The sequence below is a fragment of the Oryctolagus cuniculus genome, chromosome 7, assembly GCF_964237555.1.
Source record: "Oryctolagus cuniculus chromosome 7, mOryCun1.1, whole genome shotgun sequence".
Lineage (NCBI taxonomy): Eukaryota > Metazoa > Chordata > Mammalia > Lagomorpha > Leporidae > Oryctolagus > Oryctolagus cuniculus.
Genome location: NC_091438.1, coordinates 116,349,345 through 116,375,099, shown reverse-complemented (window position 1 = coordinate 116,375,099; position 25,755 = coordinate 116,349,345). Strand labels below are relative to the sequence as shown.

Below are 25,755 nucleotides of genomic sequence, written 5' to 3'. Positions count from 1 at the left end.
CTCCAATCAGACTCACAGCAGACTTCTCATCAGAAACACTACAGGCTAGCAGGGAATGGCGAGACATAGCACAGGTGCTAAGAGAGAAAAATTGCCAGCCCAGAATATTATATCCTGCCAAGCTCTCATTTGTGAATGAAGGTGAAATAAAGACCTTTCATAGCAAACAGAAATTGAAAGACTTTGTGGCCACTCGTCTGGCCCTGCAAAAGATACTTAAAGATGTGCTACACTCAGAAACACAGAAACACGGCCATCAATATGAAAGAAGGGAAAGGAAGAACACCTACCAGTAAAAGAGCATGGGAAACTCAAAGCATATACTAGAAAATATTTCCGGGAAAATGGCAGGGCAAAGTCACTACGTATCAATAGTCACATTGAACATTAATGGTCTGAATTCTTCAGTTAAAAGACACCGTTTGGCTGACTGGCTCACAGAACACAACCCAACTATTTGTTGCCTACAAGAAACACATCTCTCTAACAAAGAGGCATGCAGACTGAAAGTGAAAGGTTGGAAAAAGCTATTCCATGCCAACAGAAACCAAAAAAAAGCAGGTGTAGCCATATTAATATCAGACAAAATAAACTTTAATACAAAAACTGTTAAGAGAGACAAAGAGGGACACTATATAATGATTAAGGGTTCAATTCAACAGGAAGATGTAACTATTATAAATGTATATGCACCTAATTACAGGGCACCGGTCTATTTAAAAGATATGTTAAGGGACTTAAAGGGAGATTTAGATTCCAATACAATAGTACTGGGGGACTTCAATACTCCACTCTCAGAAATAGACAGATCATCCGGACAGAAGATCAACAAGGAAACAGCAGATTTAATTGACACTATTGCCCAAATGGATCTAACAGATATCTATAGAACTTTCAACCCTACATCTACAGACTTCACATTCTTCTCAGCAGTGCATGGAACCTTCTCTAGGATTGATCACATACTAGGCCATAAAGCAAGTCTCAGCAAATTTAAAAGAATTAGAATCATACCATGCAGCTTCTCAGACCACAGCGGAATGAAGCTGGAAATTAGCAACTCAGGAAACCCCAGAAAGTATGCAAACACATGGAGACTGAACAACATGCTCCTGAATGAACACTGGGTCATTCAAGAAATCAAAAGAGAAATCAAAAGCTTTCTGGAAGTAAATGAAGACAACAACACAACATATCAAAACTTATGGGATACAGCAAAAGCAGTATTGAGAGGCAAATTTATAGCAATAGGTGCCTATATCAAGAAATTGGAAAGGTACCAAATAAATGAGCTTTCAGCGCACCTCAAGGACCTAGAAAAACTGCAGCAAACCAAACCCAAATCTAGTAGGAGAAGAGAAATAATTAAAACCAGAGAAGAAATTAACAGGATTCAATCCAAAAAAACATTACAAAAAATCAGCCAAGCGAGAAGCTGGTTTTTTGAAAAAATAAACAAAATTGACACCCCATTGGCCCAACTAACTAAAAAAAGAAGAGAAAAGACCCAAATCAATAAAATCAGAGATGAAAAAGGAAACGTAACAACAGACACCACAGAAATAAAAAGAATCATCAGAAATTACTACAAGGACCTGTATGCCAGCAAACAGGAAAACCTATCAGAAATGGATAGATTCCTGGACACATGCAACCTACCTAAATTGAACCATGAAGACATAGAAAACCTAAATAGACCCATAACTGAAACAGAAATTGAAACAGTAATAAAGGCCCTCCCAACAAAGAAAAGCCCAGGACCAGATGGATTCACTGCTGAATTCTACCAGACATTTAAAGAAGAACTAACTCCAATTCTTTTCAAACTATTCAGAACAATCGAAAAAGAGGGAGACCTCCCAAATTCTTTCTGTGAAGCGAGCATCACCTTAATCCCTAAGCCAGAGAAAGATGCAGCACTGAAAGAAAATTACAGACCAATATCCCTGATGAACATAGACGCAAAAATCCTCAATAAAATTCTGGCCAATAGAGTACAACAACACATCAGGAAAATCATCCACCCAGACCAAGTGGGATTCATCCCTGGTATGCAGGGATGGTTCAACATTCACAAATCAATCAATGTGATTCACCACATTAACAGACTGCAAAAGAAAAAACATATGATTATCTCAATTGATGCAGAGAAAGCATTTGATAAAATTCAACACCCGTTCATGATGAAAACTCTAAGCAAATTGGGTATAGAAGGAACATTCCTCAATATAATCAAAGCAATTTATAAAAAACCCACAGCCAGCATCCTACTGAATGGGGAAAAGTTGGAAGCATTTCCACTGAGATCTGGTACCAGGCAGGGATGCCCACTCTCACCACTGCTATTTAACATAGTTCTGGAAGTTTTAGCCAGAGCCATCAGACAAGAAAAAGAAATCAAAGGAATACAAATCAAGAAGGAAGAAGTCAAACTATCCCTCTTTGCAGACGATATGATTCTGTACTTAGAGGATCCAAAGAACTCTACTAAGAGACTATTGGAACTCATAGAGGAGTTTGGCAAAGTGGCAGGATATAAAATCAATGCACAAAAATCAACAGCCTTTGTATACACAAGCAATGCCATGACTGAGAAAGAACTGCTAAGATCAATCCTATTCACAATAGCTACAAAAACAATCAAATACCTTGGAATAAACTTAACCAAGGACGTTAAAGATCTCTACGATGAGAATTACAAAACCTTAAAGAAAGAAATAGAAGAGGATACCAAGAAATGGAAAAATCTTCCATGCTCATGGATTGGAAGAATCAATATCATCAAAATGTCCATTCTCCCAAAAGCAATTTATAGATTCAATGCAATCCCAATCAAGATACCAAAGACATTCTTCGCAGATCTAGAAAAAATGATGCTGAAATTCATATGGAGGCACAAGAGACCTCGAATAGCTAAAGCAATCTTGTACAACAAAAACAAAGCCGGAGGCATCACAATACCAGATTTCAGGACATACTACAAGGCAGTTGTAATCAAAACAGCATGGTACTGGTACAGAAACAGATGGATAGACCAATGGAACAGAATTGAAACACCAGAAATCAATCCAAACATCTACAGCCAACTTATATTTGATCAAGGATCTAAAACTAATTCCTGGAGCAAGGACAGTCTATTCAATAAATGGTGCCAGGAAAACTGGATTTCCACGTGCAGAAGCATGAAGCAAGACCCCTACCTTACACCTTACACAAAAATCCACTCAACGTGGATTAAAGACCTAAATCTACGTCCTGACACCATTAAGCTATTAGAGAACATTGGAGAAACCCTTCAAGATATTGGCACAGGCAAAGAATTTCTGGAAAAGACCCGGGAGGCACAGGCAGTCAAAGCCAAAATCAACTATTGGGATCGCATCAAATTGAGAAGTTTCTGTACTGCAAAAGAAACAGTCAAGAGAGTGAAGAGACAACCGACAGAATGGGAAAAAATATTTGCAAACTATGCAACAGATAAAGGGTTAATAACCAGAATCTACAAAGAGATCAAGAAACTCCACAAAAACAAAACCAACAACCCACTTAAGAGATGGGCCAAGGACTTCAATAGACATTTTTCAAAAGAGGAAATCCAAATGGCCAACAGGCACATGAAAAAATGTTCAAGGTCACTAGCAATCAGGGAAATGCAAATCAAAAGCACAATGAGGTTTCACCTCACCCCGGTTAGAATGGCTCACATACAGAAATCTACCAACAACAGATGCTGGCGAGGATGTGGGGAAAAAGGGACACTAACCCACTGTTGGTGGGAATGCAAACTGGTCAAGCCACTATGGAAATCAGTCTGGAGATTCCTCAGAAACCTGAAGATAACCCTACCGTTTGACCCAGCCATCCCACTCCTTGGAATTTACCCAAAGGAGTTTAAATTGACAAACAAAAAAGCGGTCTGCACCCTAATGTTTATTGCAGCACAATTCACAATAGCCAAGACCTGGAACCAACCTAAATGACCATCAACGGTAGACTGGATAAAGAAATTATGGGATATGTATTCTTTAGAATACTATACCGCAGTAAGAAACAACGAAATCCAGTCATTTGCAACAAAATGGAGGAATCTGGAACACATCATGCTGAGTGAAGTAAGCCAGTCCCAAAGGGACAAATACCATATGTTCTCCCTGATCGGTGACAACTGACTGAACACCAAAAAGGAAACCTCCTGAAGTGAAATGGACACTATGAGAAATGGTGACTTGATCAGCGTAGCCCTGACTGCTAATGGACAATTTAATACATTATCCCTCTTAGTATTTTTTTTGTCTGTTCTACTTAATATGACTGGTTTAATTCTGTAATTATCACACAGTTATTCTTAAGTGTCAAAAATTAACTGAAATGTGATCCCTGTTAAACATAAGAGTGGGAATAAGAGAGGGAAGAGAGGTATAATTTGGGGCATGCTCGGGCTGACTTGCCCCAATTGGTAGAGTTGGAAACATACCAGGGGATTCCAGTTCAATCCCATCAAGGTGGCATGTGCCAACGCCATCTCACTATTCCAAGTGATCAATTTCAGTTCACAATTGATCATAATGAAAGGACTAAGAGTCAAAGGGAGCACATAAACAAGTCTAGTACCTGCTAACACTAACCGATAGAATAAATAAAGGGGAGAGTGATCCAACATGGGAAGTGAGATACTCAGCAGACTCATAGAATGGCAGATGTCCTAAATAGCACTCTGGCCTCAGAATCAGCCCTAAAGGCATTCGGATCTGGCTGAAAAGCCCATGAGAGTATTTCAGGCATGGAAAGCCAAGACACTCTGGCAAAAAGATCTCTGTGAGTGAGATCCCAGTGGAAAGAACAGGTCTTCAAAGAGGGAGGTGCCTTTCTCTGAAGGGAGGAGAGAACCTCCACTTTGACTATGACCTTGTCTAAACAAGATAAGAGTCGGAGAACTCAAGGGGCTTCCATAGCCTTGGAAACTCATGACTGGTGCATAGGGAGATTACTGATGCCATAAACAGGAGTGTCAATTTGTAAAGTCAACAACAGGAGTCACTGTGTACTTGCTCCTCATGTAGGATCTCTGTCCTAAATGTGCTGTACACTGAGGCTTAATGCTATAACGAGTACGCAAACAGTATATTTCACTTTGTGTTTCTATGGGGGTGCAAACTGTTGAAATCTTTACTTAATGTACACTAAACTGATCTTCTGTAAAAAAAAAAAGAAGAAGAAGAAGAAGAAATTATCAATTCCCAACTTGACTCTCACTGGGATTAAACATGACAATAGGTCTGATCTGATTTCATCATCATTTAAAAAAAATCATCTATTATTTTTCACTTTATGTTTCTGTGTGGGAACAAACTGTTGAAATCCTTACTTAAGGTATACTAAGCTGATCTTCTGTATATTAAGATAATCGAAAATGAATCTTGATGTGAATGGAAGGGGAGAGGGAGTGGGAAAGGGGAGGGTTGTGGGTGGGAGGGACGATATGGGGGGGAAGCCATTGTAACCCATGAGTCGTACTTTGGAAATTTATATTCATTAAATAAAAGATAAAAAAAAATAACAATGCATCAGGTATCTACAGATTTATCATTTATGTTTTACCTCAAAGAATACTGCCTGGCTAGACCACCCACATCATTCACCTAACATGTGTCAAGCAACTTTCAACAGTTTCATAATCACAAACCTGCAGCAATCAAAGAGAGGAGATGTTAGATGGGGGCCTGACCCCGTGCCTGCTCCTGACACGGAGTTACCACTGGAACAGAGCCGACACCTGCTTCTTCATGGTCACTATGCTTGGTCATGTTTCTTTCTTCCCTTTCTCGGATGTCCTGATCAACACCTCCTGATCTCCATCAGCACTTACGAAGGACATTGCCCCAGTCTCCTGGCCTTAACACCAGTGCTGCTCCCCGGCTCTGGACCCTGTCTTTCTTAAAGAGTGACATACTCCAGACTTTGAATTGCACTACTTCCTGATACTCTGTAAACCTCCACGCTGGCCCAGCTGGTCTCTGGGCTTACACCACCACTCAGGCCCATGCTGCCACCACTGCTATTTGATTTACCCAGCCCAGTAGATGGCACTGGTACAATTTGATAGTAAAAGATAGGCACATCTCAAACAAATATCCAGACTCTGTGGAGCATTGGTGGTAACCCTGGAGGTATCTACTGCATAAGCCTCCCACCACACTAACTACTTTGAAGGGGGCAATGCCCATTGGACGTGGATATATACACATCCGTTCACAAGGTTTGATGTTAATTAAAGCAGCAACAATGCTTTTTGTTCTTGTGGTAGCTGATGGTAACCAAAGTGCTTTCACTCACCCTATTTCTTCTTACCACAAACAAGATACACTTGGGATAGAGTCCGATAGGGGCTACTGTTCTCATCTTACAGATGGGATGCTGGAGTTCACAGTCACTTGTCTAGCAGAGTTTTAAGGCACAGGTTTTAAGGAAGCCCTCACTCCAAGGTCATGCGAGTACAGGGACATAGCTCTGGTTTTCTTGGGTCCCCCTAATTTCATATATTGAACAGCTATTCCCCAAATTTATGTAAATAGGACTGGGAGGTAGCACCTCAGCAAGGACACATGGAATCTGCCCTCAGGAACAGATTTATCTTGGATTAATGAGTGTAGAGAGAGTGGCTTTGTTACAAAAGCAGACCCTCTGTGGCTCACTTGCCCCGCCTCACCACATGATGCCTTCTGCCCTGTTATGGTTCAGCGAGAAGGCCTTTCACAGATGCCAGCACTATGCACTCAGACTTCCCAGCACCCAGAACTGTAACCTAACTTCTATCCTTTATAAATTATGTGGTCTTAGGAATTTCTTTTTAAGAGTGGCAGAAAAGGGACTAAGAGAAATGGCACCTGGCAGTGAGTTGATTTTGCATCCTGGGTGCCTTCTTGAACCTGTTCTAGGCCCTGGTCCGCTTCCATGCCGCAGTCCTTCTGGGCTAGTAAATGGAAACCCAGGGGCTGGTGCCAGGGTTTTTGTCACATCTGTTGATGCCTGGTCTACCTTCTGACTTTGTCTCTGTGCAGAGATGCTGGTCTCAACCTTTAGGAACCACCCTCTAGAGCTGATCCTGCTCCAGGTCTGAACTGGACTGCTTGCCCAGGAACCTAGAACACAACTACCTTGAAAGGATGCCTGAAAGGCTGATCTTTTTCATTTTTTTGAGCTTCCAATTCGTGTGGCTCTTTTCCCTTCACGTCTTTGTCGTCATATTCAGAGCTGAAATGCAAAGAGATACCAGGGGGAAAATGAAGCTTATTTACATGACAACGCAATGCTCAATTCTAAATGCAATGAATGGAGAAAATGAATTTACACAGATAATCTTTTTTAAGATAAAGGGACTAGGATCAGATCAATCATATAGACAGCTTCCCCAAGGTTCTGCCTGCTCCAGCTGAATCCAGATGTTAATGCTTGCTTAAAATCTCCGAAGTCCCCATTGCCTGTTAGGATAAAATCTGGCTGGATCAGAAGTGGGGCAGCCAGAACATGAACTGATGTCCATATGGGATGCCCACCTCGCAGGAGACTGCTTTACCTGCTACGCCACAACACCAGCCCCCCAAAATTCTTTTGCACCAAAATACACTTATCTTTTAACTCCATCTTTTTTCTACAGATCTTTTGAAGTACCCTCATACAACACCTTTCTTAATTTGTCTAAATCATCTTACCTGAGAATCAGGAAAGATTCTCACAAGCAGTCATTTCTTCTCTGGTCCCTTAACACTTTGTCCTTCTATGTTGTATTCTACTGTGTCTATACAGATCTGACTCTATTTCCTCCTCTGTCTTGTCAGCCACCTAAAAATCAAGTTATAGAGACAGAGCTATTTTGTTCACATGGGTATCACCAGCAGTGTAATCCATGGGAGGAATAGTCCATCACAGGATGATACCTAGGGTTCCCTAATCAAAGGAATGACTGCACGGAGCAGTACAGACATGAAGGCTGCAGGGGAAGAGCATGTGAGAGAGTTAAGGTGCAGAGCAAAATGACGAAAGCATGGACCAAGAATGAAATGCTGGGGAACCCAGACATGCATGTGAGGATTTCTGTTTCTGCCATTATAATAAGCTTGATGGTCCTACAGTCTTTCAGCTACCACATTTATATGGAAGACTGAGAAAGAGGAGTCCTCCAAGGGAATCAGAAGAGGTGGTCACGAAGGAAGGGGGCATCTCAGGGGGAGTGCTGTTCTGAAAGACAACCAGAAAGTTTTAAGAAGCTTGATTCATTTACTCATTTGTCCAAGTACTCTAGCCCATCAATAGGGCCATAAAGTAATTCTGTGATGAACAGGGGCTATGTAGTGAGTTCTGCACTCCCTTCCTCTTTCTAAAAGCCTAAGATTAACCTTTATAAAAATCACCTTTCCTCATATGTACGTTACAATGCCTATCTCTATAGTGGCCATGAAAATGAGACGTGATGTAAAGGTGGAACACCTAGCATTGTTCACGGCCTGTCACAGATCCACACTCCTTATTGTCCTTTAAGCACCTGATAAACCAGAATTGTTCAGTTCTTACATTTCCATAATTATATTGCTCTTAGTTCTCTTCAGGAATCTGTCCATATCGATGTATATGTCCTTTGTAAATGTTTCTGTCCTCTGCTTTCCAGTAGATTCTACACAGCAGTATCTTAATGAACAGCTGTAGGTTGAGTCTCCTTTACCCGAAATGCAGAGGACCACAGTGTTCCAGATTTGGAATTTTGAAATATTTGCATTTACATAATGAGATACCTTGTCGGAGACAGCAGAAGTCTAAACAAAACTCACTTAGGTTTCATATATAGCTTCTATAGTAAATTTGAAGAGTATTTTACATAACATTTTCTGTGTGCCTGACTTTGGACTATGACTCATCACCCAAGGTCATGGAATTTTCTCCTTGTGGTATCACGTCTGGATTTGGGGATTTTTAAATATTGAATTAAGTTTAGTTTTCTGACTTGTAGGACAGTCAAGGTGGTGGGGGAGGGATAAACTATCTCAATTTTAAAGCTGTTTCCCATTCTCTCTGATCTATAGGATACAGAAATTCATGCTAAGGCAGTTGCCATTGGCTACATGTAGCTACTGAACACTTGAAATGTGTCTTCTACCCACTGAGTTGGAAGTGTAAGATATACCAGGGTGTTGGATATCTGTCGGGGTAAAAGGATATAAAATCTGTCATTTAGACTGATTACATGTAAAATGGTGACACTTTGGAAGTACAGTCATCCCCCTGTGTTCTTTAGGCTTTGTGTGCATGGATTCAACCAATGCAAATAAAAACTAATTTTTAAAATGTCATCTATAGGGGTCAGCATTGTGGCATAGCAGGTAGTCATTGCCTGTGACGCTAGCATCCCATATGGGTGCTGTTTTGAGTTCTGGCTACTCCATTTCCAAACCAGCTTCCTGTTAATGGCCTGGGAAAAGCAGGGGAAGATGGCCCAAGTGTTTTTGGCTCCTGCTACTCGTGTGAGAGATCTGAATGAAGCTCCTGGCTCCTGGCTTCGGCCTGGCCTATCTCTGGCCATTGCAGCCACCTGGGAAGTGAATCAGCAGATAAAAGTCTCAATCTCCCTTTCTCTCACTCCCTCACCCCTCTCTCTCTGAAACTCTGACTTCAAAATAAATAAATAAATCTTAAAAAATACTATGTCATCTGTGCAGATCATGTAGACTTTTCTTATGACTCTCCAGACAGTACAGTGTAAGAATGTTTACATAGCATTTACATTGTATTAGGTAGTATAAGTAATCTACAAATGAGTTAAGTAAAAGCAAAGACATAGAGATTACAACGCATATACTACACCATTTTATATAACACAAGGGACTTGAACATCCTTGGATTTTGTTATCTCTGGGGGTCCTGGTATCCCTGAGGACACTGAGGGGTGACTATATTGATGTAAGCAAAATATATTATTAAAATTAATTTTACCTGTTTCTTTTAACTTTTTAAAGTATAACCACAAGAAATGTTTAAATCATAAATATGGTTTGCATTCTGTTTCTATTGGATAGAGCTGGTCTAAGTGATTAATTAAGGAGCTCAGGCCCTTATGGATCCAGCTCTGCACACATCCCTAGCTTGTTCCTGCTGCTACCACACTACACTTTAAGCTCAAGCAATATCCAACTGTGTGTTGATTCCTGGACTTTACTAGTTAACACTCCCTCTTTCTGCACATCCTTTTCCATGTGCCAGGAACATACATTCCACCATTCTCACCTGGCCCAACCCACGCTTCTTTGAATATTTAGCTCAGGCATCACTCTTCAAGGAAGCACTGCTGGGGCCTGAGACTAGATTTTGTGCATCACCTCTGTGTTTGCACAATGTCCATAGCAGGGATTATATTACACTATAATTTCATATTTATTTGGCCATTTCCCCTGCAAGTCACCTTCCCTACCCCCAGCAACCAGTTTCCATTTCCATCTGCAGTGAACGGCAGGATACTGTTCATTTTTGTGCCCCAGAATCTAACTCATTTGTAGATTACTTATACTACCTAATACAATGTAAATGCTATGTAAACATTCTTACACTGTACTGTCTGGAGAGTCATAAGAAAAGTCTACATGATCTGCACAGATGACATAGTATTTTTTAAGATTTTTTATTTTGAAAGTCAGAGTTTCAGAGAGAGAGGGGTGAGGGAGTGAGAGAAAGGGAGATTGAGACTTCTATCTCAAGCACAATGAATACTCAACTAAATAGTTAATTTTTTCACAACTCCCTAGCACTGTACTAGGTACTATAGTGCCACTTATAAGGATCATGAATTTAGCATCAGGCAGGAACCCAAGGAGACAACAATAATTCACCCAACTGCAGCAGATTTCCCATGATTCGGAATTTCATGGTTTTTAACCTTGACCAGGAAATTCCAATACTTGCTTCTCCAGGGCTCACCAAACTTCTTTCTTTGGTTCTTTAAACATGACTCCAGGGTCAAGAGATAAAGCAGAATCCAAAGAGGCAAGCAGGAGCCTGCTGTGTTCCAGGGCCCTTCTCTGGACCCAGGAAGAACAAGAGTTACCTGGGACACCTAGAACAAAATGCTGTCCCTTCCCATAAGGGGCTCCAGGCAAGAGAGGTAGGGGAGGAACTGGCATGTTAGCAAACATGCTACATAGTGTGACATTCGTGCACATGTGTGTGTACCTTACTGCAAAACCACAGGCAAGGGACTGGTTACTTCTCTGGTGGGAGAGAAATCAAGGAAGGCTTCTTACAAAAGGGGGTGCTTGGTGGATCAATGCTAGCTAGATCCTTAATTTGGGGAGAATTAATGATTTAAATGTGCAGAGACATTTGCAACATGGTACATTCTGGAAATTATGAATTCTTTTGGATTCACATGATTATTGTTTGCCTAATTGGTCATATGACTCTCCCACCAATCCAGGAGCTCCTAGGGGCAATAGCTTGGTCCCCATCGCCACTGCAGCACTTCTGGTGGACAAATGCCTGGTCATCAGAGGATGCCCGGCATGTGGTAGGTACATAGTGCTTCCTGAGTGCATGAAGTATGGACTGCAGTGAGGCCAGACAGAAAGACAGGGCAGTGCCACCGAGCACTTTCTCTGCACCAGGCAATCTGCAAGCTGCTGGGGAAACCGAACCAAGTCAGTCACTGGAAACTTAACTGTGCATCAAGCAAAAACAGTTCAGCTGTCAGACAGCCAGTGGTTGAACATTCTTTTTCTTCTGAAGATGGCACTCACCTGTGTTCCTCATGTGGCACATTCTTCCAAGGCTGAAAGAAAAGAGAAATCATCATTTTCATAATCCTTAATCAGATTCTATTGTTTGGTTACATATCATAAGATACTAGACTAAAAGTTGAGGGGGGCGGTATCTCAATATGGAACAAAGGCCGACACTGACGACAGGAATTTCTATGAACTACTGCTCATGAAGCTGATGGTCATTTCTGCAATGATGGTACATGTCTAAGGAAATGTATCATGTGACTTAGCAAAACTAATCGTTCTCTACACACCCTCCCAGAAATGCATTTGTAGAATAAAGAACTTCCAAATCATCTGAGGAAGTATGAATTAGTGGCATGTGAGCAATGTTTCAGGGGGCACAACAGCTATGGGCAAGTGTGCAGGTAGTGCTGGAAATTCTCCCTTGCCCACTGGTCGTGAACACACCCTCTGATCAAAACTCAGCTCTTCCATAACCTAGATTTGGCTTCCCTAAAACTATGTCCCAGTGATCATAATATACTCCTCCATTTATTCAGTCGCCATCTACCTGATACATTATTTGGACTCCACCCAAAGATGCTGAAGAAAACAAAGTATCTAAGCATCTAAAATTCTGCCATAAACTACAGGTGTGATAGCTCATACACTTGTCCCTGTAGGCCTTCATTGATTCTGAGTTCACATTTAAGTCCAGCAAACGAGATGCAGCAACAGTAGAATTACAAGTTATGTGACCTCTCTGAGCCTTGATGTTATCACCTGTAAAATGGAAGCAGTGACAGCAGCTCACAAGTTATTCTGAGGAGCAAGTGCTACCACATCTGCAGAAGTACTGGCACACAGTAGGTTCTCAGTATGTGCTTGACTGCAAGAAAGATTCATTGCTGGACACAAAGATGTTGAAAGTAGGAAGAAATAATAATCATCAGAAAAGAGAAAACGATAACGGAAAACAGATCTGTGTGGTTTGCTGTGAAGACAATGTGTCCTTTTCCAAGGGCCAAGTGTATCTCAGAACAGGAACTATGTATACTCCTACCTTTATATTCAAGAATCTTCCCAAGTCATCAGAAAATGATAAGTCAGATGCCATTCATTTGGCTTAAAAATATAGAGATGAGTACAAAACATATCTGATTAAAATATGTAAAATCAAAAATACTTTCAATTTTTTTATTTGAATGGGATAAAATCCAGCCATTTATGTTCCCTTTTGTAGAACACTTTTTTTTTTTTTAAGCAGGCAGAAATGAGTTTATTGCATTAGGAAAAACATCAAAGAAAACCAGCTAACACCTCCATACTAGACACAGCTATTAGTCTGGCTGTGAGGTCAGAAACAAATGTCATATACAAGCTTTATTTCTGGGTGGGAGTAACGGTTTCATGCCTCCTCTCTCTCTGCCCCTTTTAACCAGTGGGCCTCTCTGGGCATGTGACATCTCTGTGACACAAGTACATGACTCTGTTTCCACTCCACTTGCCTGTACATGTCCACGGGGAGTTAGCTGATCACAATAAGCATGCTCCTGAGGTTCTGGGAGACACAGAGGAGGGGGAGGGTGGGGCTGGAGGCCGTCCTAGCCTGAGCCTGGGCCTCCACAGTCAGTGACAGGGAGACCTGCCTGGGAGGGATGGGGAGACGGTAGGGCTTGCCTTCCTGCAGTTCTCTGGAAAGACTGCTCCCTGCTCCTCCCATCTCCCCCAAACACGAGGGCACAGGCATTGGCACGGCTGCTGCCGGTCATGAACAGAGGCTGTTCAAGGAACTGAGTGACTGAAATTCTCTCAGGCGAGTCACGTAGGCTAACTTTTCAGAATAGCACTGGGTCTGAGGGTGACTGCTGGGAAGAGCTCATTGGCTGGGCCTGAATATGGTGCAGGAGAAAAAAAAAAGCATCCTCTGGGGACAGAGGGCTCTTGGAGGAGGGGTCTGGAGGAGGGAGGGGCTGGGTAGGCAAGCTGGAAAAGGAAGAACCCGGTGGAAATCAGAGTGATGGCCCTGCCCACCTCCCTGCCCTCTCAGAAGAAGCCCAGTCTCTGAAACTCACCCTCTGGGGACCCAACCTGCGACGAGGACCAGCGTTAGACCATGGTCCCTGCCAGTTTTCACTCTGATTTATCACCGCCATGCACAGTAGGAATCAGTGCATCTTGAGAAAAATTTAAACTGCTCACATGTTTGGCCCCAGGGCTTAGAGTTCTGAACTGTCACTTGATATCCCAGCTGGATGTGCCCCCAGTCCAGTCCCAGGCAACACTAAGGCAGAAGGGCATCCCTTCCTTTAGCTGAGCCTGCGATGAGGCCATCTGATATGGCCAATGGCAAAGGCACTGGGGATGGGGACAGAGACGCACAGAGAAGTGGCAGGGAGCCATGGCAGGGGGCCATGAGGATGCCAGGGCCAAGACTCCCACGGCTTCAGTCCCTGCCCCACACTTGCACAAAGCCCAGCTTTGCGGAGGCTCCTGCGACAAAAGGCCATGTGGCAGCCTCTCACATGAGATACTTCCAGTTTGTTCCCCAGCTGGAAACGCCTAGCAGCAAGTCATAAGGAAAATGCCCAGTCATGCTTCCTTAAAGTCACAATGACAACAGCCACAACGTGTGTCTTTGGAACACATTTAGGCTAGGGTAGTTTTCAGTGGAAACCACTCCAAATTTTCTTCCTTGATTCTGTATCGTTAACTCTTTCTACAATAGAGGTATTTTTCTAGAGCAGGGCCTCATACCCTCTTGGTCCCTGGTTGAAGGCTGTATTTGGTCTGGGTGGGTGGTTATAGGGACTGCAGATAACCTGCACTGTGACTTGCAGGTACAAGGCCTGGTACAAGGCCTGATCTCTGCCGCACAGCCCAGGCCTCAGTCTGCTGAGGGTGGCCTGAGGGCAGCCAGGCAGGTTTTCCAAAACTGATGGTGGAGGCCTGGCCATCCCTTGTAGAACACTTTATTATTAGTGGATGTTGCCAGGTAAGTGAAGCATCTTAGTAGACTCTTTCTACTCCCCTTCATAGGAATAAGAAATATTTGCATATTTTTCTAGCTACAAAGTATATCCACAAATGAATAACTCTTAGTAGCACTCATAAGAAAACCAAAGTGGAGAGGGGTAAGATGATAGACTAAATGTACCTGGGGGGAAAGAGTAGACCTTTACTTGACCCTATGAAAACATGGGAGCTGGCGCCGCGGCTCACTAGGCTAATCCTCTGCCTTGCGGCGCCGGCACACCGGGTTCTAGTACCGGTTGGGGCACCGGATTCTGTCCCGGTTGCCCCTCTTCCAGGCCAGCTCTCTGTTGTGGCCAGGGAGTGCAGTGGAGGATGGCCCAAGTACTTGGGCCCTGCACCCCATGGGAGACCAGGCGAAGCACCTGGCTCCTGCTTTCGGATCAGTGCAGTGCGCTGGTCGCAGTGTGCCAGCCGCGGAGGCCATTGGAGGGTGAACCAACAGCAAAGGAAGACCTTTCTCTCTGTCTCTCTCTCTCACTGTCCACTCTGCCTGTCAAAAAAAAAAAAAAACAAAAAAACAAAAAAACAACAACAACAACAAAAAAAAAAACCATGGGATGAGTTTCTACAATGTGCCAGGCACTCTAACTGGGTGCTTACAGACTCTCCCAGCAATTCAGTCAGCACGACAAGAATCGGTCCTCTTACTGACTGAGCCTCTACTAGTGCATCTGCAGTAACCACAGGAAACGGGCTTCCTGTCCTCATGGAGAACACAGCACCTTGAGGATGACAGAGGAGAGGCTCAGTGAGGGGCAGGCTCTGTTCCAGGCCCTCCTTCACAAACTGTTCAAGTGGATTTATGTTCATTCTCAAAAGATGTGGGTGCTGTATAATCCCCGTCTTCCAGGTGAGGAAATAGATTTTAGATCACACAGCCTGGGGCTGTGATTCAGGCCAGGAGCGATTCGCTATGCCACAGGGTTGCATCTGGCTCTCCATCCAGCAGGAACCCAGACAGCAGGCCTTGGAGGCTCTGGCCGTTTTCTTCAACAAACAAGCTGCACACATTTGGTTTGTGTCAGACACCTCTTATTCTTGGAAGGGTCAGTTGTTGAAAGTCAAAAGGCTCTGGCTGCCCCTAGCAGGAGTTGGGAATGGATTAGGGCCATCTCCTCCCATCACATCTCAGGACTCACACTTCACAATCTTTGGAGCTAGAGTCTAGAAAAAACTCAGAAATAGGGGGAAAGCCAAAAACACACACCTTTCCTCCCTCCTAAAAGGAGCTACATCAGAATCAACCCTGTACACTTGATTGACTCAGAGTTAGAACATTAGTGAGGAGACAGGAAACTATACCTGTTGGAGTTCTTCAAGTCTGACTTCGTAAGTTGCTAAAATAAACAGAAAACAATTATTTCAAGGCAGTTTATCTTACAGTACCTAGAATAAAAACAATTATGAAAGATTATTGTTTATTATTCTTAACCTTGGCAAGGCTCTGTGCATAGATTTGGAAGATTCTGGGGTCACTCATGGGTTTAATTCCCATGGAGATTTCCAGGCTGGTATTTATAGCCAATGAAAATCCACAAAAACATGGTCAGTTTCCTGCTTTAGTAAATAAATGCGCAGTTCATGTTTAAGAGAGAGCAATGAGAGTTCCTGGTAGCAATCAGAACTCAAACTAGAAAGGCAAGGCAAAGGGCTAACACAAGCCCAAACCCCGCTCAAACAAATGAACTCTATCTTGTCCCAGAGTGTTCTGCTCCGTGTGCATTTTGCTTCCTTAAATGCAGCTGGCTGAGAGGAGTCCATCAACGGAGGCTCAACTATCTTTTTTTTTTTTTTTTTTTTGACAGGCAGAGTGGACAGTGAGAGAGAGAGAGACAGGGAGAAAGGTCTTCCTTTGCCATTGGTTCACCCTCCAATGGCCACCGTGGTTGGTGCGCTGTGGCCGGCGCACCGCGCTGATCCGAAAGCAGGAGCCAGGTACTTATCCTGGTCTCCCATGCGGGTGCAGGGCCCAAGCACTTGGGCCATCCTCCACTGCACTCCCGGGCCACAGCAGAGAGCTGGCCTGGAAGAGGGGCAACCGGGACAGAATCCAGCGCCCCGACCGGGACTAGAACCCGGTGTGCCGGCGCCGCAAGGCAGAGGATTAGCCTAGTGAGCCGTGGCACCGGCTCAACTATCTTTTGACTTTCTGATTGTGGACTTTCTGTGATGACATGAGACTAACCTAAGTGATTAGCAAATATGAAGAGTGGAAAGAATTTGGGTTCAAGTCCCGATCTGGCCACTTAATCCCAGAGCATTGCAGAGAAATTACTTCATTTCTTGGCACTTCAGCTTGCTCCTCTATGACACTGGACCACTTGGCAATGACTTTAGGGAGTTGATAGGAAGAGTAAAGGGGATGCTGTAATGGCAGAGCACTAGATGCTGCGTAGATGCTGATGCAGTTTTCTCAAAGTGGCTTATTTGTTTTTCGCTTGCTTTATCTATAAAGGCTTTCTCCTTACTGCTCACGAAAGAGTGTGCACTATCACTAGAATTTTTCTCTCTGTTCCCTTTCATCTTGTTGCTGTTACAGTCCTGAAGCTTCAATTTAGAAAACTTACCAAGCAACCTGTAGTATTTCTCAGCCCATAGATACAGTAAATGCAACCCTAAGTCTCCGTCAGAGACTCTCATCTGGGATCGCAGGCACACACACCTAAACGTCTGCCTGGGTGGCCAAGAATACATCAACTTGGGTAATTCCACACTTTTATTATCGCCGATTTTTGAATAAAATCACTTTATTCTGCTGTGCCTTCCTTTAAAATTGTTTAGCTATTCACACTTTAGAAATGTATTTATGATACAGTTTCCCCAAATCCATTACTAGGATGAGTTTGTTTTCCAACTCTGAAAATGATACTTTCCTCCTCCATCTCCCCATTTATTTACCTGTCAGTGATCTTAAAAGAACTAACAAATAATCATCTCATTTGCTTCTAGCCAGCTTGAGAGTAAATAACATATTTAGCCTGTCTTAGAAAAGATGACAGCATGGCTCTGAGAGGCCTTACCTACCACTGGTAAGAAAAGAAAATAATACACATCCAATTAATGAACGTTCATAATGTTGATAGTGCTCTTTGGCAAATTGGACATTCTTCAAGGGCAAGTTTGCCATCAAAACTTACTCCAAATGGGGCAGGTGTGTGGCCTACTGGGTAAGTCACAGGGTGGGATGCTCTCAACTGATACTGGAGTGCCTGGGTTCAAGTCCCATCTCCACTTCCATTTCCAGCTTCCTGCTAATGTGCACCCTGGGCGGCAGCAGGTGATGGCTCAAGTACTTGGGTCCCTGCTATTCACATGGGAGACTGGAACTGAGTTTCCAGCTCCTCACTTTTGTCAAGTCCAGTCATGGCCATTGTAGGTATTTGGGGAGTTATCAGTGGATAGGAGCTCTCTCTGTGTATCTCAAGTGAATAAACAATAATAATTATTTACTGCAAGGTAGGAACATAAAGTCCAAAAGGCTGCATCTCAAGAGGTCCGGAAGTAAGGGATTAAAACAAGAGGATGTGACCCACAGCTCTGGGCCTCTGCTCACTTTGTGCATAGTTATGTACCTTTCTTTCAAGTGAATAGCTTTACCATGGCACGGAAATGACACATAGCAGAGGGGTTGCTTAGCAACCTGCCAGCTGCTGGAGCCACAGCATGGCCATGGCTTGGATCCCTCCTCTTACCTGCACCTACAAACATCCTGTGTGACCTTGGAAAATCCCTGCACCTCTTACACCGGGAGATGAGAGATGATTATTACAAACATCAAAGACAACAATAAGAAGCAACTAGGTTATATGTATCAAGCAGTACACTAAGGGTTTAAATGCATTACTTCACTTAATTCTCATGGCGATCACTACTTGTATTCCAGTTTTACTGATGAGGAAACAGAAGCCCAGAGAAGTGAAAAACTTGCTCAAGGTCACTCAGGTACCAAATGGTGTTCAAAGCTCTTCCTTCAGGGGCAGCACAGCAAGTTAATGCCATGGCCTGAAGCACCAGCATCCCATACGGGCGCTGGTTCGAGAACCGGCTGCTCCACTTCCCATCCAGCTCTCTGCTATGGCCTTGGAAAGCAGAAGATGGCCCAAGTCCTTGGGCCCCTGCACCCACGTGGGAGACCTGGAAGAAGCTCCTGGCTCCTGGCTCCGGACTGGAGCAGCTCTGGCTATTGCAGCCAATTGGGGAGTGAACCAGTGGATACAGGACCTCTCTCTGTCTCTGCCTCTCCTCTCTCTGTGTAACTCTGACTTTCAAATAAATAAACCTTAAAAAAAAAAAAAAACTTCTTCCTTCCTATGAATCATCTTTTCTAACAGAATATTACCCAGGAGCAGAAACAGAACCATACTCTTTGTAAGGGTCCTAAGGGTCTTTTTGAAACCTTCGAGACATCCCTGGGGCTTGTGGGACACAATCTGAAAAGCACGGGCCCACTCTGAACACAAGTCAGCAGAGCTCTGAGCTCATCGGAATCCTGCATACCCATCACCAAATTCTGTAGGAGAGGGCAAAACCCTACAAAGGCTCCCATGCTGAGCTCTGCCCCTCAGGGGAAGGTCTTCCCTGTTCTCTTGGCATTTGCTGTGGCTGTAAGTCTAAGGACAAACACCTGATGGTGACATCAAAAACCAACCACCTCATCCATCCTTCCTGTCAGGAAGGTGTCATGTAGACGCCTCACTCTTGGTGGGAAAAGCAAGCAAGTAAGATCCCCATTAAATTAACTTTTGTTGAAGGTGTTAGACATACTTGATTTATTATCATTTTACCTACGGATATCCAGCTGTTCCAACACCATTGATAAAGGCTGTATTTCCCTTATTGAATTGCTTTTGCTTCTTTATAACATAAAAAAGAATCCATTGGCTATAGTTCTACCAGTCTGTTTCTGAGCTCTCAATTATGTTCCACTGTTCTACGTGTCTCTCTCTGCCTATGTGTGTTTCTTCTGTAGTATAAGTTTTTAAATTGGATACACTGATTCCATTTTATTCATATTTGTTTTAGCTATTATAGTTCCTTAGCCTTTTTAAATGTATTTTGGAATAATTATGTCTGTATCCATAATGATCCAAAAAAGACTTTGCTGGGATTTTTATAGGAATTGTATTAAGCCTATACACTTGGGGAAAATTGACATTTTTTATTGTCATTTTCACTGTGTTGTCTTCTGATAAATAAACATAGTATATCCACTCATTTATAGTTTCCTTGTTTAATCATTTTCAGCATTTAAGTCTTACATATGCCTTGTTACACTTAAATCTAAGTATTTATTCTTTTTAAGGGACTCTAAAAGGGAATGTGTTTTTTTTTTTTTTTTTTAGTTTTCAGTGTCAATGTGCTTATTGATAGTAAATATAAACACTTTTGGTGTTTTGTTTTGGAGGCATATATTTGTTTTGTGTTCTAACAGGATTTTTTGTGTGTATTATTTTGGTAAATTCCTTGGGAATGTCTACCTAGATAATCACATTTACTGCAAATAAAAAGCTTTGTTTTTTCCTTTTCAATTGACATTTATTTCCTTTGCTCACCGTATTGTCCTGACTAGAACAGGTAGCACGGTGGTGAATAGGCAGACATTCTTGTCTTGTTCCCAGTCACAGGGGGAAGCAGACAGTGCTTCCACACTAGATGTCCTGTTTAGCTGTAGGCTTTGTGAAAACATTCTTTATTAAATTGAGATAGTTCTTCCAAGAGTTTTTATGTAATTATTGGGGATTGAATTTTTCAAATGCTTTTTCTGCAAGGATTGATTGTGCAATTGTTTCTCTTTAGCCTGTCAATGTGGTGATTTTCATTGATTTTTGAATATTGAACCAGCTTTCCATCTCTGGAATAAACCATACTTGTCATGGCATATAATCCCTTTTTTATCTTGCTGAAATCTATTTGCCAATACTTTGCCAAGAATTTTTATGACTACACTTATAAAGGATATTGATCTGAATTTTTTTTCTCTTGTACTGTCTTTGGTTTCAATATCAGGAAAGTATGAGCTTCATAAAATGAATTAAGAAGCGTTCACTTGTCTTCTAATTTTCTGGAAGAGAATGTAGAATTGCTGCTAATTCTTTTTTAAATATTTGGTGCAAATTTCTAGTGAAATCCCCTGGACTTAAAGATTATTTGGGAGGAAATTAAAAATTAGGCATTTGATTTTTCTTGAGTCGCACAGCTATTCAAACTATTTATTTTGGGTAAATAGTAGTAGTACTTTTAAAAAATATTTACTTAATTTATTTGAAAGGCAGAGTTTACAGAGAGAGAGAGAGAGAGAGAGAGAGAGAGAGATATCTGTTGGTTCCCTCCCCAAATGGCCACAATGGCCAGGGCAGGGCCAAGCCAAAGCCAGAAGCCAAGAGCTTCTTCCAGGTCTCCCATGCGGGTGCAGGGGCCCAAGCACCTGGGCCATCTTCTGCTGCTTTCCCAGGTGCATTCGCAGGGAGCTGGATCAGAAGTGTAGCAGCCAGGACAGGAACTGGCACCCATGTGAGATGTCGGCATTGCAAGCAGCAGTTTTGTCTATTGTGCTACAATATCAGCCCCAGTTGGTGCTTTTTGAGACATCATCCACTTTTTTTTTTTTTTTTTTTTTTTTTTTTTTTGACAGGCAGAGTGGACAGTGAAAGAGAGAGACAGAGAAAGGTCTTCCTTTTTGCTGTTGGTTCACCCTCCAGTGGCCGCTGCGGGTGGTGTGCTACGGCCGGCGCACCACACCTATCCGAAGGCAGGAGCCAGGTGCTTCTCCTGGTCTCCCATGTGGGTGCAGGACCCAAGGACTTGGGCCATCCTCCACTGCACTTCCCTGGCCGCAGCAGAGAGCTGGCCTAGAAGAGGAGCAACCGGGACAGAATCCAGCGCCCTGACCGGGACTAGAACCTGGTGAGCCAGTGCCACAAGGCGGAGGATTAGCCTAGTGAGCCGCGGCGCCAGCCAACATCATCCACTTTTATCTAAGTTGTCCATTTGACATGTATAGAATTCTTCACAATATTCCCTTATTATCCATTTGAGGTTGGCAAGGTCTGTAATGTTATCCCTCTTTGATTCTTATATTGTTAATCTGTCTCTTTGTTCCTTTGTCAGTCTTGCTAGAGTTTACCCAACTTTATTGATCTTTTCTGAGAACAAGCTTTTGGTTTCATTGATTTTTCTCTACCATTTTCCTGTTTTTAATTTCATTTGTTTTTGTTCTTTATTTTTTTCTTTCTATCTAGCTTATTTGCTTTTCATTTTCTATGTTCTTGATACTTCTCTGTTACTTTTTTAATTGACAAGAAAAATTTTGCATATTTATTTTTAATTGGAAAGTAAAACTTCACAGCTTTTGATATGTATATACATTGTGGAATGGCTAAATTAAGCTACTTAAGAAATATATTATCTCACATACCTTTTTGTGGTGAGAAGACTCAATCTACTCTCAACAATTTTCAAGTACACAATATATTCTATTAGTTATACTTACCATGTTACAATCAGTCTCTTGAACTTATTTCTCCTAACTTAAATTTTGCGTCTTTTGATCAACATCTTCCCAATGCCCCCAGCCACTAGCTCTGGTAATTACTACTTCGTTCTCTGTTTTAAGATTTTTTTTATTTACTTGAGAGGTAGAGTTACAGACAGTGAAAGTGAGAGACAGAGAGAAAGGTCTTCCATCCACTGACTCTCTCCCCAGATGGCCATAAAGGCTGGAGTTGGGCTGATCTGAAGCCAGGAGCTTCTTCCGGGTCTCCCACGCAGGTGCAGGGGCCCAAGGACTTGGGCCAGCTTCTACTACTTTCTGGGGCCACAGCAGAGAGCTGAATCAGAAGTGGAGCAGCCAGGACTAGAACTGGCACCCATATGGGATGCCGGCACTGCAGGTGGAGGATTAACCTACTGAGCCACAGCACCAGCCCTGATTTTTTATTTTTAATTTTTTAAAAAGATTTATGTATTTATTTGAAAGTCATCATTAGAGAGAGAGAGAAAGGCAGAGAGGACTTCTATCTGCTGGTTTGTTCCCCAAATAGTCACAATAGCCAGGGCTGGGCCAGACAGAAGCCAGGGGACAGGGACCCATAACTCAATCCAGGTCTCCCATGTGGGCAGCAGGCTCCCAAGTACTTCCGCTACCACCTGCTACCTCCCAAGATGCACAGAGGCAGGGAGCCAAATTCGGAAACAGAGCCAGGACTTAAACCTATGCACTCGGATATGGGATGCAGGCATGCCAAGTGGTATCTTAACTGCTGCACTAAATGCCTGCCCCAGAATCTAGATTTTAATGAGATTTCCAGGTGATTTGTGTGAAGTTTAGATTTTGAGAAGCCCTTGCTTTACAAGGGCCCAAAATCCTGATTATAGGAAACCATTGTCTTCTGGGTGCAAGGGGGCGGGAGTTGCTTTCTTTATGGCTGACATTTTACCAGCTAGATGGGAGCCTAGACTTTCCTCAATCTAGGAGAAAGGGAGTTTTTCTAGTAGTTCTCCATGCTCTATTTCCTGGGAGAGTGGAGAGAAATTTCAGTAGGTGCTAAGTCTATATTCCTAGGAAAATGGCATTCCCTTCCAGAACCTTGGGCCTCTTGCCTATACAACAAAGTTGTTTGACAAAATGAGCTCTAGTAAAGTCTCCCTCCCAGGAAAGCCAACTTCCTCAAAAGAGAAACAGCATAACTTGTGGGAAGAGCATGAATCTTAGAGGCCAACTGAACCCATTTCACATTACAGCTCTACACAATGTTACTTGTATGGCCTTCTGTGTGCGGTTCAGTCTCTGATCTTCAGTTTCCTATTGTTAACAGTGGGGTGATGAAAACACACTATCAGCAGGGATATACATGGAGGACCTAACACAGACCCACAGCCTACAGTACAGGCTCAATTCATTCCAATGTTCACTTCAACAATAGTGTTTATGCCTTTTGTGGAGAACTGGCTGACACTACAGGGGGGACAAAGACTTTATTACTTGCAAACATGTCATTAGTCCCTGCTTTTTCATTTTTTTTATTCTTTTGAGAGGCTCTGTTCCCCCACCCTACCCCCCAACAAAGGTCTGAGCATTGTCAGCAATACCAGGGGCAGAAAGACTTAGCTCTGAACCAGCAGTTGTAACCATTAAATAAATTCCCTTATCCTATTCAGACGTAACACAGGGGCCTAATTCTCATGGTCTGTTATCACCCTCTACATACAACCAAGCAACCAGGGGACTTCATGAGATACTCCACAAGATGAGAGGAGAAGTTTCTATCTTCATCTGAGAAGGAAAAAAACAGAATCAGCATATCTTGATTTTCCTTCCCAGGTATCTACAACTGGCAAAGCAGCAGAGTCAAATGGTGAAGGAGAGAGGAGAGCAGGTAGAGGGAAAGGCAGTAATAGGAGTCACGAGATAGCACTGATGCTCCACTGGACCTACTTATGCTTTTAAGAGATTAGAGATGGAAAAAAAGAAATGAGATGGCAGAGCAGAATGGCTGTGAATTTTTAAACTTGCAGCTAGCCAGAGGGAAAATCCCATTTTTGACACATTTTCATTCCACACAGGGTTACACTATTAATTGGCTTTGCAGACTTACCATCAGCAATTTCTTCTGCAGTGCACAGGTTAATGGAGTTGCCAGAGTGTCTCAGATATGAAATTGTCGCCTCATAATTATGTGGTTCTTCAAATTCAGCACTGAGAGGCAGGAAGAAAAAAAAGGTTACTTAAAACACTTATTTAAACACAGTTTAAAGCTTTTTGTGTTTTTACCCTCATTAGAGAAGTCATATAAGCATGTCTAGCCAATTTGGTGACCTAAGCAGTTATAGAAGCTACGGAGGAATTCTGCATATGATGCAGCAAAGCATTAGACAAAGATTGCATGGCGCATGTAAAAATAAAATACGGTAAAATCTCCAGGTGCCAGACATAGAGAAGAAACTCACCATTAAAGGCACAATCAATCAAAACTGGAGCAGTCTGGACATGAACTGGTGCCCATATCGAATGCTTGTGTTGCAGGCAGTGGCTTTACCCACTAGGCCACACGCCAGTCCCATAAATACAATTCTTGAAATACAATACTTTATGTAGAGTGTAAAGGTGGGAAAACAGAATAGGGGGCTGGAGTTATAGCACAATGCCAGGATCCCACATGAACACGAGTTTGAGTCCCAGCGGCTGCACTTCCTATCCAGCTCCCTGTTAATGCACTTGGGAAAGCAGTGGAAGATAGCCCAAGTACTTGGGCCACTGACACCCACTTGGGAGACCCTGATGGAGTTCCAGGCTCCTGGCTTTGGCCTGACCCAGACATAACTGTTGTGGCCACCTGGGGAGTGAACCAGTGGGTAGATAATCATAATCTCTCTCTCTCTTTCATTTCTCCCTATGTAATTCTGCCTTTCAAATAAATAAATAAATCTTAAAAAGGAAAAAGCAGACTAGATGAAGAGGAAATTGATGTATTTGTTAATCTGAAAAATCACCCAGAATGTAGCATAGAGATTAAGAGATAGAAATATTAAAAGAGAAATTAAGAGATGAGGAGGAAAGGATGAGATCTATACATACATGCATAAGGGACTCTAAAAGGAGAGAAGAGTGATAAAGTCAGTATTCTAAATGATTATAGTTAATATTTTTCTAAAATTGAAAAGAAACCAATCTAAGCAGCTTCAACAATGAGAAATAACATTAAATCCACACTTATACAGTTTGCAATAAATTAGTATAAGTCAAAGAAATATGTAAAAGCTATGTGAGTAAAGATACAGATTTTCTACTAAGAAACAGAAATCAGAGTGGCCGTGGATTTCTCAGTAGTGTATCAAGTTGTAGACTCTGGATAGCACCCTGACACATTGAGAGAGGAAGGATGTCAATACAAAATTCTGTTGCAGCTAAAGTAGCAGTCAAGGGTGAGAGAGAGACAGACATTCTCAGAATGGAATACCTGCATTTGCCATTCACGCACCC

At 42.6% G+C, this 25,755-nt stretch overlaps 1 protein-coding gene across 2 annotated transcripts in view; it reads right to left on the bottom strand.

Annotated features, from left to right (window-relative positions):
- FYB2 (FYN binding protein 2) overlaps positions 1 to 25,755 on the bottom strand; it is a 159,075-nt gene that overhangs the window by 69,331 nt on the left and 63,989 nt on the right. For both annotated transcript variants that reach the window (XM_051856422.2, XM_008265195.4), the window contains exons 5-8: positions 24,371 to 24,471; positions 16,080 to 16,114; positions 11,775 to 11,806; positions 7,155 to 7,251 (exon numbers count right to left, since the gene is read on the bottom strand). In XM_051856422.2, coding sequence (XP_051712382.2) covers positions 7,155 to 7,251; positions 11,775 to 11,806; positions 16,080 to 16,114; positions 24,371 to 24,471 — 265 coding nt within the window. The remainder of the gene's footprint in view (positions 1 to 7,154; positions 7,252 to 11,774; positions 11,807 to 16,079; positions 16,115 to 24,370; positions 24,472 to 25,755) is intronic.